The sequence below is a fragment of the Strigops habroptila genome, chromosome 7, assembly GCF_004027225.2.
Source record: "Strigops habroptila isolate Jane chromosome 7, bStrHab1.2.pri, whole genome shotgun sequence".
NCBI classification, from domain to species: Eukaryota; Metazoa; Chordata; class Aves; order Psittaciformes; family Psittacidae; genus Strigops; species Strigops habroptila.
In genome coordinates this window covers 23,797,137-23,811,299 of record NC_044283.2, presented here as the reverse complement: position 1 = coordinate 23,811,299, position 14,163 = coordinate 23,797,137, and the positions used below count along the sequence as shown (strand labels likewise).

General features: G+C 39.8%; 1 protein-coding gene across 7 annotated transcripts in view; it reads right to left on the bottom strand.

The window, feature by feature from the left end:
• Nucleotides 1-2,259: 2,259 nt before the first annotated feature.
• Nucleotides 2,260-14,163, bottom strand: part of TBC1D1 (TBC1 domain family member 1) — a 114,110-nt gene continuing 102,206 nt past the window's right edge. For all 7 annotated transcript variants that reach the window (XM_030492198.1, XM_030492200.1, XM_030492202.1 and 4 more), the window contains 3 exons: nucleotides 10,787-10,956; nucleotides 7,954-8,124; nucleotides 2,260-5,872 (listed from right to left, as the gene is read on the bottom strand). In XM_030492198.1, coding sequence (XP_030348058.1) covers nucleotides 5,672-5,872; nucleotides 7,954-8,124; nucleotides 10,787-10,956 — 542 coding nt within the window. In that variant the 3' untranslated portion in view covers nucleotides 2,260-5,671. The remainder of the gene's footprint in view (nucleotides 5,873-7,953; nucleotides 8,125-10,786; nucleotides 10,957-14,163) is intronic.

Here is a 14,163-nt window from a genome sequence, read left to right as displayed (position 1 = left end):
AAATTAGAGGGAAGAAAGAAGCGTATAGAAGGTGGAAGCGAGGACAGGCGGCCTGGGAAGAATACAGGAGCATTGCCCGGGTAGCTAGGGACCAGGTTAGGAAAGATAAGGCCCAGCTAGAATTAAGTTTGGCAAGGGATGTAAAAGATAACAGGAAAGGATTCTATAGATACGTAGCAAATAAAAGACAGACTAGCGACAATGTGGGCCCTCTCCAGAAGCTATCAGGAGAACTGGCTACCATGGATTTGGAGAAGGCTGAGGTTCTTAATGACTTCTTTGCCTCAGTCTTCACCAGCAAATGCTCTGACCACACCACGAAAGTCTTGGAAAGCAAATGCAGGGACTGTGAGAATGAAGACCTTAGGCCCACTGTAGGAGAGGATCAGGTTCGAGACCATCTTAAGAACCTGAACGTGCACAAGTCCATGGGACCTGCTGAAATCCATCCACGGGTCCTGAAGGAGCTGGCGAATGAAGTTGCTAAACCACTGTCCATCATATTCGAAAAACCCTGGCAGTCAGGTGAAGTTCCCGATGACTGGAAGAAGGGTAATATAACCCCCATTTTCAAGAAGGGGAAGGTGGAAGACCCAGGGAACTACAGACCAGTCAGTCTCACCTCTGTGCCTGGCAAAATCTTGGAACAGTTTCTCCTGGAAAACATGCTAAGGCACATGAAAAACAATGAGGTGGTTGGTGACAGCCAACATGGCTTCACTAAGGGGAAATCCTGCCTGACCAATTTGGTGGCCTTCTATGATGGAGCCACGGAACTGATGGACAGGGGCAGAGCAGTTGACGTCATCTACCTGGACTTGTGCAAAGCATTCGACACTGTCCCGCATGACATCCTTGTCTCTAAATTGGAGACATCAATTTGATAGATGGACCACTCGGTGGATAAAAAACCAGCTTGATGGCTGCACGCAAAGAGTTGTGGTAAATGGCTCGATGTCCAGTTGGAAACCTGTAACGAGTGGTGTCCCTCAGGGATCGGTGTTGGGACTGGTCTTGCTCGACATCTTTGTCGGCGGCATGGACAGTGGGATTGAGTGCGCCCTCAGCAAGTTTGCCGACAACACCAAGCTGTGTGGTTCGGTTGATACGCTGGAGGGAAGGGATGCCATCCAGAGGGACCTTGACAGGCTTCTGAGGTGGGCTGATGCCAACCTTATGAAGTTTAACCAAGCCAAGTGTAAGGTCCTACACCTGGGTCAGGGCAATCCCAGGCACTGCTACAGGTTGGGCAGAGAAGAGATTCAGAGCAGCCCTGCAGAAAAGGACTTGCGGGTGTTGGTTGACAAGAAGCTTAACATGAGCCGGCAGTGTGCGCTTGCAGCCCAGAAAGCCAACTGTATCCTGGGCTGCATCAAAAGAAGCGTGACCAGCAGGTCGAAGGAGGTGATCCTGCCCCTCTACTCTGCTCCTGTGAGACCTCACTTGGAGTACTGCGTACAGTTCTGGTGTCCTCAACATAAAAAGGACATGGAGCTGTTGGAGCGAGTCCAGAGGAGGGCCACGAGGATGATAAGAGGGCTGGAGCACCTCCCGTATGAAGACAGACTGAGAGAGTTGGGGCTGTTCAGCCTGGAGAAGAGCAGGCTGCGTGGAGACCTCATAGCAGCCTTCCAGTATCTGAAGGGGGTCTACAAGGATGCTGGGGAGGGACTCTTCCTTAGGGACTGTAGTGGTAGGGCAAGGGGTAATGGGTTCAAACTTAAACAGGGGAAGGTTAGATTAGATATAAGGAAGAAGTTCTTTACAGTGAGGATGGTGAGGCACTGGAATGGGTTGCCCAGGGAGGTTGTGGATGCTCCATCCCTGGCACTGTTCAAGGCCAGGTTGGACAGAGCCTTGGACCACATGGTTTAGGGCAAGGTATCCCTGCCCATGGCAGGGGGGTTGGAACTAGATGATCTTAAGGTCCTTTCCAACCCTTACGATTCTATGATTCTATGTACCTGGTACAGTGTGTTTTAGCAGGACTGAGAGTTGCAGTTGGGAGGGAGGTATAGCTGTCAGGAAAGGTCAAAGTTCCAGTGACTGCATTTCCCATTTTTCATTGCTTCAGCAGAGCATTGCATAACTAACGAGTACACATTACAGACCTTGTGGAACAATCTTTCAGAAAACCAGCAAGAGAGTTTGACCGTGACTTGGAAGATCTAGATTTCAGTGCCCGCAACCACTGAGAAACCAAATATTTGGCGCAAGTCTTTGAACTTTGTGACTCAATTCTCACTCTGAACAAGGGAAGACCTATAATATGTGCTTTTATTGAAGTGCTTTGACCTTCTCACATGATAGGCAATGTCATCATTCTCACATTCTGCATTAAGTAATGATCTCTGGATGGACAACAGGGCAAAGTATAAAAGTACACCAAACAGTCAGAAGCACAGGGAATTGCAAGTACCTACCACAAACTACTGCTTGCACTGGTTGGAAAAAACAAACCAGAACCACACCAGAGCAAGTCCTCCAGCTATTCAGTACTGTTCCGTTCTATGGTTTAGCGGAGCTACCTTTTTCTAGGTGTGCATGCCAACTTTGGCTCTTTCCACAGTTCAGGCTAACCTCTCTCCAGACTGCTGCATCAATGTCATTCACTAGCACATTCAGACTGCACATTTTGCTGCCTTTGTCATGAACCTATGGAAGCCGAGGTTACACATACAAGTGAGCTCCTTCCTTCCTTCCATCTTCACTGTTTTTTCTTTGCTTCAAAAACTAAGCATCACTCCTGAGGATTTTTATCTATAGAAGTGAGATGGAGAAAATGTTGATTATTTCAACTTGGATTTTCCAGGAGTGGTTCATTTGGGATTCCTGCTGAGGACCAGTGTATGGATTAGCAGGGGTTTTTTTAGAACATTCTCTGAATCTGAAATTGCTGTTCTATGGAAGACAATATGTGATGAATGACAACTGCTGGTAGTCAGACAACAGGAGATCTAATTTTACACATCCTTAAGGATGGTTAGCGACAGAATGTAGTTGGAGAAGGATGCAAGTATCTGGTACTAGCTCTGGGCTCTATTACTTCTTTCTCATACTTCTGAAGGGAGAAGCCCACAGATTTTCCAAAGTTGGGAATGGGGTAAATGCCATTACCTTCCTCCACACTCTTCCACTTTGGCCTCGTGAACTGGAGAGGCACAAGATGGCGAAAGACATACTGAAGAAACATACTATGTATCTGCTTCAGTGCAAGCAACAGAAAGACTAAATCAGCTATTTTGTTCATGTTCAGACCTTGGACTGGTGGACAGCACGATCCCTCACTTTGCCAGGCATTTACGTATTTAACAGAATTGTATTAATTTGCATATGTGCAAATAGAAAATGCGTTTGTACCTGCAGAAAAATTCCACTCCCTGGTACAATGAAACAGTTACATCGATATAGTCACAAAAGCAAAATGTTGCTCGTTATCTTTTTGCCACATTCTAAGAACAGTGACTTTAGTACTCATTTAAATGCACTTACTTCTGGCATTACACAAATTCTCAATAAAAGGTTGTGGACTAGAAGTAGTCCTCCACTTACACTGGCAGAGAAGCAAAACATCACAACAAGGAATGCATTCCTGGAGTCATGTGGAACATACTTCGCCTTGCTCAACATACACAGATGCAGGTCCCAAGACCACAGGTGGATCCTTAGCATGTTCAGAAGAGTCTGAGGACTAAGAGTTTTCATTAATAGCCGCTGTAGATGGTACTGTACTTTCAGGGAAGGTCTCATCTTACGCTGTTCTGAACTGTCACCTCACCAATTACATGTTTTTGTTTTTACGTGTCAAAAAATGTGCAAACATAGATGTAGGCATAGATTATTATTATATTTATTACTCTTGTTAAAAAGTCAGCGTATGAATTATGGCACTATGCTGTAAAAATGCAACATTACTGAGTGCTCTAACAGTATAAGGTCCATTATGACAAGGTTTTAAACATGAAGCATGAGCTTCAATATGATTTCCAAATAAAAAGCCAAGCCTAAGAGGTAAATAGGTTAATAATAATTGATTTATCTGGAATTTCCATTCTAAGTGAATACAGAGTGGATTTGCAAGAACCAGACATATTTAAGACACAACAGAGTCAAACAAAGCTTCTAGAAATTGAAGAGTAAATTATCTTTTTTCTTTTTGACCTACATAGAGGTATTTGTTCTGCACAGTAGATGAATGTTACAGGTCTGCTATTAAACTACAACCACAATGTGTCAGGCAGATTTGCATGAGAAAAGGAAAAAGTAAACCAAAACCTTTTCTACATTGCCAGTCAGAGGAAACTGTATGTGCTTTGAAATTCTAAAAATAGAGACATCAATTTCAGAAAAAAATAGAAAATAAAACCCCTCACATCTCCTGAATGAATCTTCACCATAACAAAACACAGATGCCTATTACCTTTGTGCTTGGGGACCAGACAAAATTATGACACTATTCCTAATTCTGAAGCAAACCCAAACAAATGGATATCCATGGATATTATTGCACTTGTAGCAGTGGTGCTTTAACTGGCCTGAAAACTACTTTCATTGTATTAAGTGAGAAATATTTGTTTTTACATATGTAATCTGACTTGAAAGATGCATTGTAAAAAGAATGCCATACCCTTTATAAAACAGTTTAAGCATATCTGGCACAACATGAAGCTCTTGAAATGCCTCCACTACTTCAGAAAGTCTGAAAGAATACCACTTTCCAAAGGATGGGTGGGCACAGAGTACCAAATAAAGGGGAAAAAAACATGACAGTGGGCATTAGTTTCCCAGTTGTTGTCCTACATCACATAGCAGATCAGAAATAAATAAGATGAAACTTGTAGAGTATGAATATAAATCCTTGGATAATGTTGCAAAAGTCACAGGCTTCACCAAAGCAATGTCAGTGTATTTTTTTTAAGCATAATGCAGTTACTATATACAGTATGTTTATCAGATAATGCCAACAATATACTAAATTAATGGTTGTTAAACAAAAAGTGTATTTATAAAAACAGATGGCAGCCCCCCCGTTATGCATAGTTACATATGATGAAGTCCAGCTCTCTGGAGTCCAATGGATTGGCACCTTCAAGCATCAGGAAGCAGTTTTCTGAAGTGTAAATGACATAATTAACAGAACCCAGTCAACCTGTAGGGGAATTACTCTGTCAAAAATATCTCCAGTCCAATCACAAAACTCTCTGTAAATGTTATCGCTGCATAGCTGCAATGGGGCAGTCATTCATTCAAAGGCTTTACATTGCCATATTTCTTCAATGGACCTTCTAAAGGATGTGCATTTAACAATGGTGGTGATCTACACACAAACAAAATCCGTGACAAACACAAAGCACTTCAGTTTAAAAGCACTTAGTAAAAATCTGTAACATCTTTACAGTGTATTGTGTATGACTGCACATGCTATTAAGTTTCTCCTGTTTATTACTATGTGGCATCTTACTGTATTTCTGCATACTAGGAAGAGCGAGCCTTCTCCATGAGAAACCGGCTTCTCTGATACAGGAAGCCACCATGCCTGTACCTTGCTTTGCTACAGTAAGGCATGTACAATGAAAGTAATAATGTCAAATCCCCACGGATCATGACAGAAAGACCCAGTTCTTCCCTTTGTTTCTTGCTCAGCTTCTCTGCTCCATTACTACTGTGAATGTCAGTCAGCAACCATGTGTTCTTGTCTAGTAAGTAGAGGCTTCCCATCTGTATCACCAATCTTTTTCTGCATCTCTTCCACTGTTTTCAGCAAAGCTGCTCGCTCCTGCTCAAGAGTGAGAATGGACTGCTTCAATTTGCCTTCATTGGTCAATAAAAGCTCTACTGTGGCTTCAAGGTTTTGGATCTTTCCATTAGCCACCTTTCAAAGTAAAAAGAAAGGAGGAGGAAGAAGGAAGGGAAGGAAAAAAAAAAGGGAAATTCATTAATAACTGAAATCAACTTTCAACTATTTTTTGAGATACATTAATACATATAATTTCCAAATGAAAAATTGCAAAGGTATATTGAGGTATGAATGTTATTAGATCTGTGTACTTTAGACTACAACTATGGTTTTGCCTGCAACAAGAAACTTCCCTCTTTTGACTTGATTGCTTTGATTAGCTGACAGTTAGAATATAATGCAAAGTACTAAAATCAGAACGTTACTGAGTCTCCAAATTATATACTAGAGAACTGCAGGCTAAGATAAGTTTCTGTGTGTGTCTGTTGGGAGACCTTTTTGGCCAGCCATGTTTGTTGAGTTACACATGCTTTGCAAAGCAAAGACAACCCGTCCTCATTTCATCTCAACATTTAGTCCAACAAATGCCAGATTTGGAAGTGAAGGGGAAGGAGTAGATTTACAGCAATATGCAAATGGAAAACACATCTTGAAAAATTAAAAAAATTCTCCTTCAAAAGGCTGCCCTTCATGGCAAATCAAAGTATTAGATCATCCAATCTCATCAGGTGAGATTTGTAGCTGAGCTACTTTGACAAAAGCAGATCTGATTAGAAGTTTCAGCACTGGATAACATTTGGAGACAAGAGCGCTGGGGTGGTCCTGGCTTTCAGGGAAGTATTTGCCCTTCTGATGAGCTCACTGCCCTTTATGTACTTGTGGTGGGTTTACAAGTTCAGCCTTTGGGAGAAGAACACTGACAAACCACAGTACACATTGTTTGGTGATGCATTTTCCTCCCATCAGCAATGGGTGACCTTTCACCACAGGAAACAAAGGCTGATGAAGCCCCACCTCCAAGACAAAGGGATTGTTCCAACACTACAGTTAAGTTCCCCACTATGATGTTGGGTGCTGACTTGGCAGCACTCAGGTGGAGATGAGCTTTGTAAATAACTATGTAGGGCTGCAAAGTCTTTAGGGGCAGAAGGGGGTAGAAGATCCCCTGATGTAGGTATCTATAGGACATCGCATCTCAAGTCTCATCCCAGAAATCCCTCTCCCCCATGCTACATTCAACAATTTCCTTGCCCATGTGCCTGGCAAGATACCAAAATATCTTGCAGAGGAGCATCTCTTCTCCTGGCTTCTCTAAGGCTTATCTTAGTACCCGAAACAGATTCAGATCCCGAATCTTATTTTAGTACCCGAAACAGGATCAGAATTTACAGCTTAAGCAAATTTTTGTGAGGAAAGGTAAGTTGGCTAGCTTTAGTCATGATACTGGACCAACGGCCAAGAAACCCAAACTCCCTCCCCTCTGCTATTATCTTACAAAGTCTATGTCTTAACAACAATCAAGAGGCTTGAAATGTCTGCTGCTTAGCCTTGAGGTCCCTTTTTTCAATCAAAAGAAATGCATGGTCAAAAGTTTTATAACAAACATCCTGTTATAAAGCATCCAAAAAGCTGACTCCTTAAACAGTTAAACAAAGAATAACCCCTAGAGAGACCAGGTGTCCTGCCTCTGAAAAAGCTGCAGACTGATCAGGCACCAAGCATGTATTTGAAATTACTATTTCACATATTGTCTAAACAATCCAGGCAACAGAAAAAAAAAAATAAAAATCTTGTAAGGAGTATATCTTTGTAGACGGTGTATCCCATATCTGATGTATCTCTAAATTGTGACACTGGCATCAGCTTTCCCATCTAGTATCCCCGCTGCAATAAAGCAGTGACTGAAAACGTAAAAATGAAGTTAAGAAAGCACTTTGTGTATTTTTAGTCATCTTCTACAGCTATGGTTTTAATTACAAGAGAAGAGACAGTGTGATGAATCAACTTTTCACTAATTGTAAGCATATGCTCTATCCACCCCTCTCAACTTCTTCTGCATTTAAACTTTAAAGACTAAATTAAATAAAATTGCTAGTGGCTATGCTTTAAAGTCAACAGACCAAACACCAGGCTCTCCTGTGCCTTGGTGTAGCCCACCTTTTCTCTTCTGAAAAGGTGGAAAAATTAGAATGTTAATTATGAAATATAAATGGTACCTGCAGTTCTTCCAGGAGACCAAAGTTTTGTTTGCGCAAGCTACTGTTTGCCTTTTCTAATTTATCCAGTCTCTGATTGTCATTTAAAGAAGAATCTATAAGCTCATCCTGAAGCACATGATATTCAACTTCATAAGCTTGCAACTGCTTGGCAATATCCATTTCAAACACCTGTTGTATACAAAAAATAATATTAGGTGCTGTGCAGATAAAAATCATAGCTCATTCAATGCTTTGAAATACATGGATCTAGACTCAGATATCTAATCACTGTTTACAAAAAAAAGACTCTATTTTTGTCATTCACATGGCAAGACTGAGGCAGTAGAGTGCAATACATTGGAATTGGATCTACTTAAAAACTTTGCTAAAAATGTAATTTAAATTTAATACATCTCAGTTTGGCATAAACCTTCCTAGACAGAATCAGATGTCACTTTAGAAAACTGTGGTCTATGCCCATGTGCCACATGGATGAGTGTAAGGCTAAGTAGAATGAAAGCTTTAAAGGAGAAACAGTAAACACTGATAGGTTTATTTATAATTCTACAGTACTCCTAGAGACTAAAAGAAAATGAAATAATTTGTCCTTACACTAATACACGTAATGGACACATTATGTAATGTCAAAGTAGATTTCTATTATTGTTAACTTAAGAATCACCAAAATGAGTGCTCAGACTTATACATGAATATTAAGAAAACCTTTTATTTTAAAAGGAGATAAATAAATTGAGGTGCAGAGTGATCCAAATTAAAAAAACTGCTATTGTATTTTCCTTTTTCTGGGTTTTGGCAAACATTTGCCTTCAAATTATTAAAGAAATACAACTCTAATGTCCCTGTGCCAGTTATCTCTTCTGAAAGCAGTGCAGAAGGTGGTAAATTAAAAGGCCAAGTGTGCTAATTAAAGAACATAGTAGAAACTAAAGTTGATTTAAAAATACATATGGAAAATAGCCCAAAAATACAAGTTCAATACAAGTTATTATTTTTAAACCTCTTGTACTTTATTCATTTTGGAAATGAGTCAAATACCAAATCCTATCTTAAATACCTCTTGAAATGACAATAGTTATTATCTATTTTATCTGCTTTGTCTACAAAGCTTTGTTGGCTAAAGAAAATATCAGGTTATGAACTGTTTCTGACACCTGCTACGCATGCTATAAAAAATTTACCTCATAGTTATATACCAGCAGAAACACACATACTGAGCATCTAAGTACACAAGGCTGAAACACAATTTTGAGTTTGGTTAAACGTATGGATCTTTCATTTTCTGTAGGTCTGAGCATCTCTGGAGAAAACACACTGATGAAATTTCAGTAAAACAAATGGTGCAATTCAGCAGGGCAGAATGCTAGCTCTTCTCATGACCTCTGCCACTTCTAGCCTCTGTGCTCTTGAGAAGGGAGGGAAATCCCTGCTGTCATACCCAAAGTATCAAATCTGAAAGGGGGGAAACATGATGCAAATCAGAAGCTTGGCGTGAAAACTAGCTAACTGAAGGCATGTTAGGGCATGTAAACCAGACCCCATGCTGCAGAAGGCATAAGGAGAATGGGGATTAGCCCAGGAGCTGTGTATGGACTGCAGGGCTGGTCAGACAATGGCTCTCTTCTGATGAGAAGAGGAACTGCTCTCCCTTCAACTCACTGCCCACTTCAAATTTACAGAGCTGCCTAAACAGAGTATCTCTCCCGCCTTCTGCTCAAAGCCAATGGTTTTCTGCAGGTCGCCTGCCTAAGTACTGCAAGTCTCTGCAGAGCTGTGCACTCCAGGCTTTCAGCCTGGCACATAACGCACAATGCCCTTTGGTCCCTAGAAATCACTTGCTTTCCCTCCCCTTGCACAGGCTTTCTAGCTCTCCACTCCTTCCTTTGACAATGAGCAGTAGAAACAATTTTCCTGATCCTAATTCAAGCGCATGTCCCCTGGAAGCTTTGGTGCCAGGGATCAGAATGGAGTCCCTCGCAAGCATTCCACAGTGTACTGCACTGCTGCCCGCTGTCTTTATCAAGCCACAGGCTTTGCAGATCTCCTGCAGCCCTTGGTGAGTGGCATTTGCAGTTCTGCACAGTACTCCCCTCCATGTTTTAGACCACAAAAGGCCTTCAGAAAAACAAATCCCATCATCTCCTTGCGGCAAATTAGATGTCAAGTTTAACAGTTAAGATTTCTAAAAAGGCAAGCCTTAACTGCAATAATCTGTGATTTTCTCAAATTCCATAGTTGTCTTCTGGATCCTCCTGACAGGTTAGCAATACTGCATCATCTTCCTTGTCTGCCATTTAAAAATAGTATAGCAAGGATTCCCAGTTTTTGCTGTCTAGAGTCACTGCTGACTGCAAGAGACTGCACTACCCCACGTCCTCTCTCCACAAAGTCAGTGTAGGGAGGGACTTCTAATTTCATCAAATAATATCAACATTTGTGAAACTCTTGTAAGTCAGCTTTTGCTTCTGAAATGAGACTTGGAGAGCAAGACTCTTTGGAGACAGGAAAACTCAGAAGGCTTTTAGCCCACCTTGCTGCTGTTTTTGTGGAATATTGTAATATTGCTGCCAGTAAGAGAGTTGCACACTTCAAAAAAAAAAAAAGTAAATTCATTTTCATTAAAGGCTTCATAAAGTGACCATAACCAACATGTAGATGTATGAATACAAGGTACTATACGAGCCATATGCTTCTAAAAGTTTTCAATCTTCAGAATTAAAATAACAGGATTCTCGGGTCAAAGTAACACAATACACTTGTGGTTTTTCTGTCAAGAACTTGTTAAAAAGAGCGTTCTTTGGCATACTTCTAACATGTTCTGATTTTTTCATACCTGACTAATGGTCTTTTCCATCTGTACCAAACCCAAGTTGGGGAGAGTGCTTTTAATAAAATCAACAATAGTTTCTAGGTTCTCATGCTGCAGAATCAAGGGCTTGTGGCTTCCCAAAAGGCTTAAAGCCACTTTAAATATAGCCTCTGATCCTTGAAGAAAGAGCATATCTGTGAAAAAAAGAAAAAACAGAGTACATCAAGCAAACACATCTTTTGACAAGAATATTAAAACAGTAAAACATCCAAAGACAACAGCTTCTCATAGGAGTGACCTGGAGGCTAGACACTGTGCCAGACACGTGCTTTGATTACTGTGCCTATAGCATTAGAAATTTTTAGGGTCAAGATTATTACCGTGAATAGCAAACTTTAGCAAGTTTTCATCCAAAAAATCCAGTTCAAATTTAAGCTAAGTACACAATAAACCAGGTTCGCCAGTGTTACCATATTTTGTGCCTGTAATTTCTTTTGAGATGTTCACAGGAATCTGAATTTGAATAGATTCTACTCCCAACACCATTTAAAAATCCTAATACAACAGGCAAAAACTACACCTGAAGACACAACCGAAGATCTGAAGTTCTGTTTTTTTCTGTTGGAGAAAGCTACAAAATCTCAGTGTTGTGGTTTAATCCCAGCCAAAACCAGGACACTCAGTTAATACAACACTGAACAGATAAAGCTAAATGCACACCTTCTAGCAGCCTCGAGTTTCTGTGCTTATTTTTAGTATGTGTGTCAACCGCTTACATTAATATTCTAAAAATTACATTAATAAGTATCCTGAAATCTTAGTAATACAAATTAAGTGTTAATATTGCCTATGGCCCTGCAAGGACAGCACCTGACATACATACAAGCACAGTGAAACTACAGTATATAGTGACCTTTCAATGTAACAGCCTTTCTTTTCTTTTCCTTTACAAATGGCCTGTGTCTTCATAGAGGAAAGAAATAGAAGACTGCAGTGAAAGCATCAGGCAAGAAACCCATTTTCACAAACCCATCTGTCCACAGTATAAACAGCACTGCCCTGCATTTGACTCTCCTGCTATTGTAATTCAGAATCTGCTCCTGTTTTTTTCTTACGGACCCACTGCGGGCAAAAGCATCTAACATATGAAACAATACTGATGGAGGTAGAAAAAGGAAGAGAAGATACTATGGGTTTATTCTGTATTTCCTAAATATATTTTTATTTTTAAAAGGCTTCTCTCTTGCTCTTTCCCTTCTTTGTATTTGAAGCTGTGAATGAAGTCACAATTACTTATGAAATAAAACAATGACACTAAATAATATGTCTTAATGATAAGAAACAAAAAAAAAAAAAAAGAAAGAAGAATAAAGAGAGACTGAAAAAAGAGAAAAAAACCTGCCACATAGTAAGGGAAACAACTACTAGCAAAACCGCAGGTGTATCTGATGTAGTAAAGAACCATCTGAAAACACTGGCTAACTGCCTTCTTACTGGAAGGACAATAACAGCAACTCTCTTTTCAAGTTTGTATCAGAATGAAATTTCCCCTTGTGCTCTTTTACTTGTAATGTTGAAGCCATAACTCATTTCATTTCTCTCTCTTTCTCTCTGAGAAAGAAAAGCAAAAGTAATAACTAACCATAAATCTTGCACTTTGCCACCATTTGTCCTAAAAGTGGTGTAAAATTTTTCAACTCTGATTCAACGAGAAATCCAAAGTCAGGAATGAAAAGTGGTAACAGAGCAGGCATCTGCCTCAATATTTTATTGAAACTGAAAGCTATGGGAAAATGCTTTATAGGGAAAGCTTTATATTAAGACAGGAAACGCTGAAGAACATCTAGGAAACACAAAGTGAAAAAAAGAGAGCTGAAAATAACACATTTTTGATTCAGCACCTGACCCAGAACGTCACGTAGATTAACTTAAAGTGACCTGTAAGTTGTTGTCTGTATGAGCTGAGCTGCTAATACAGAGCTGAAATCCCTCTCTCATTTAAAATAGCAAAGACTTAACAAAGACCTGTTTGTTATCCACTCCCCACACTTCCTGTTAAGTGGGCTGCCAGCCAACGACAGTGAAGTGAGGTACCCAAATCAATGTCAGCATGACTGGCAGCCTCCGGGATTAAAAAATCCCAAGTTTTATCTACAATCTTGAAATTAAGTAAACACTATTCTACCAAGTCTCCTCCATTAATACGTAAATAGGAATATTATAGAACACATCTTTGTTAATGCTGCATTTTCATTAGATCCAGCTTAGGAGAAGTATTGGAAGTTTCGATAGATAATTAAAAACTTAAAAGAAGTTTTACTATTGGACTCATAAAACAGTCTTTGGGTTAACCTCTTTCTGGCCCATTTCTTTTACATATTCCTTTGTAAGATGTTTGCAGAAGCTATACTCTATGGAAATCTAAAGGAAGAGATCTGTAACAATTATCTTATTAAGTAGCAGCGGGGCTTCAAATATCAAGGGTTTACAGATACCATGTTAGAAAATGGCAGAGCAATCTTACAGCCTTAGTAAACTACAGATGAGTTACTTCAACATTAAAAGGCAACGTTCTTTCATCCCAAGGGTTCTAATAAGTGAGCAACAAGAATGTACGTATGTTCTGCAAAAGTGCATGAACACATGGGTCAGAACTGATTGGATCCTAACTTGCCATGCTGCTAACGACAGCTGCTAGCAAACTGACAGCTCTAGCTTTTTTTAGGTTTATATTTGTGTTTCAGTCTTTAGCATGGGTGAAGATGAGATCTTCTTTCTAATGTAAAAAAAAATGTCCAATATTCTTGACCTGCATAGTTCCAGTAAACACTGTTTTAAGGAAATTACTAAACACTTTGAAACATTAAAAACTGCAAGTGTGGGTTGTGATGGACTGCCTAAAAAAAAAAAAAATAAAAAATCTGATATTTTTAAGAGGTGACAGTTTCAGTCACACATGCTTTTCTGTTTCTGACCTAAAATCAGTCCTGTGAAGATCATGTATCTATGCCTTCTATTCTAATGTAAAATCTTTGCTTTCTGAAGCCTTACAATCCTCCACTGACAGATAAAATACTAATCTGTGTATTAAGGCAGAAATCCAAATATACTGGATACACAAGGCTCTTTAATACCTCCACCACAGTCAACTGTCCAATTCAAAGACTCTTCTTATCATGTACAATACTATGAATAAGGAGAATTGAAGGATGAACTGATTATAAACTCAGTATATGACACTTGCATACAGCACTTGATTTAATTCCTACAGATTATTACTGTCAACTAGATAGTTATTGATGTACTTTAGCCTACTTTGAACTGTTCCAGGAAAAAAAAAAAAAGTGCTGTTTTCCCTGGAGTTAAGATGCTAATCACAGACACATAGATCTGCTTAGCTA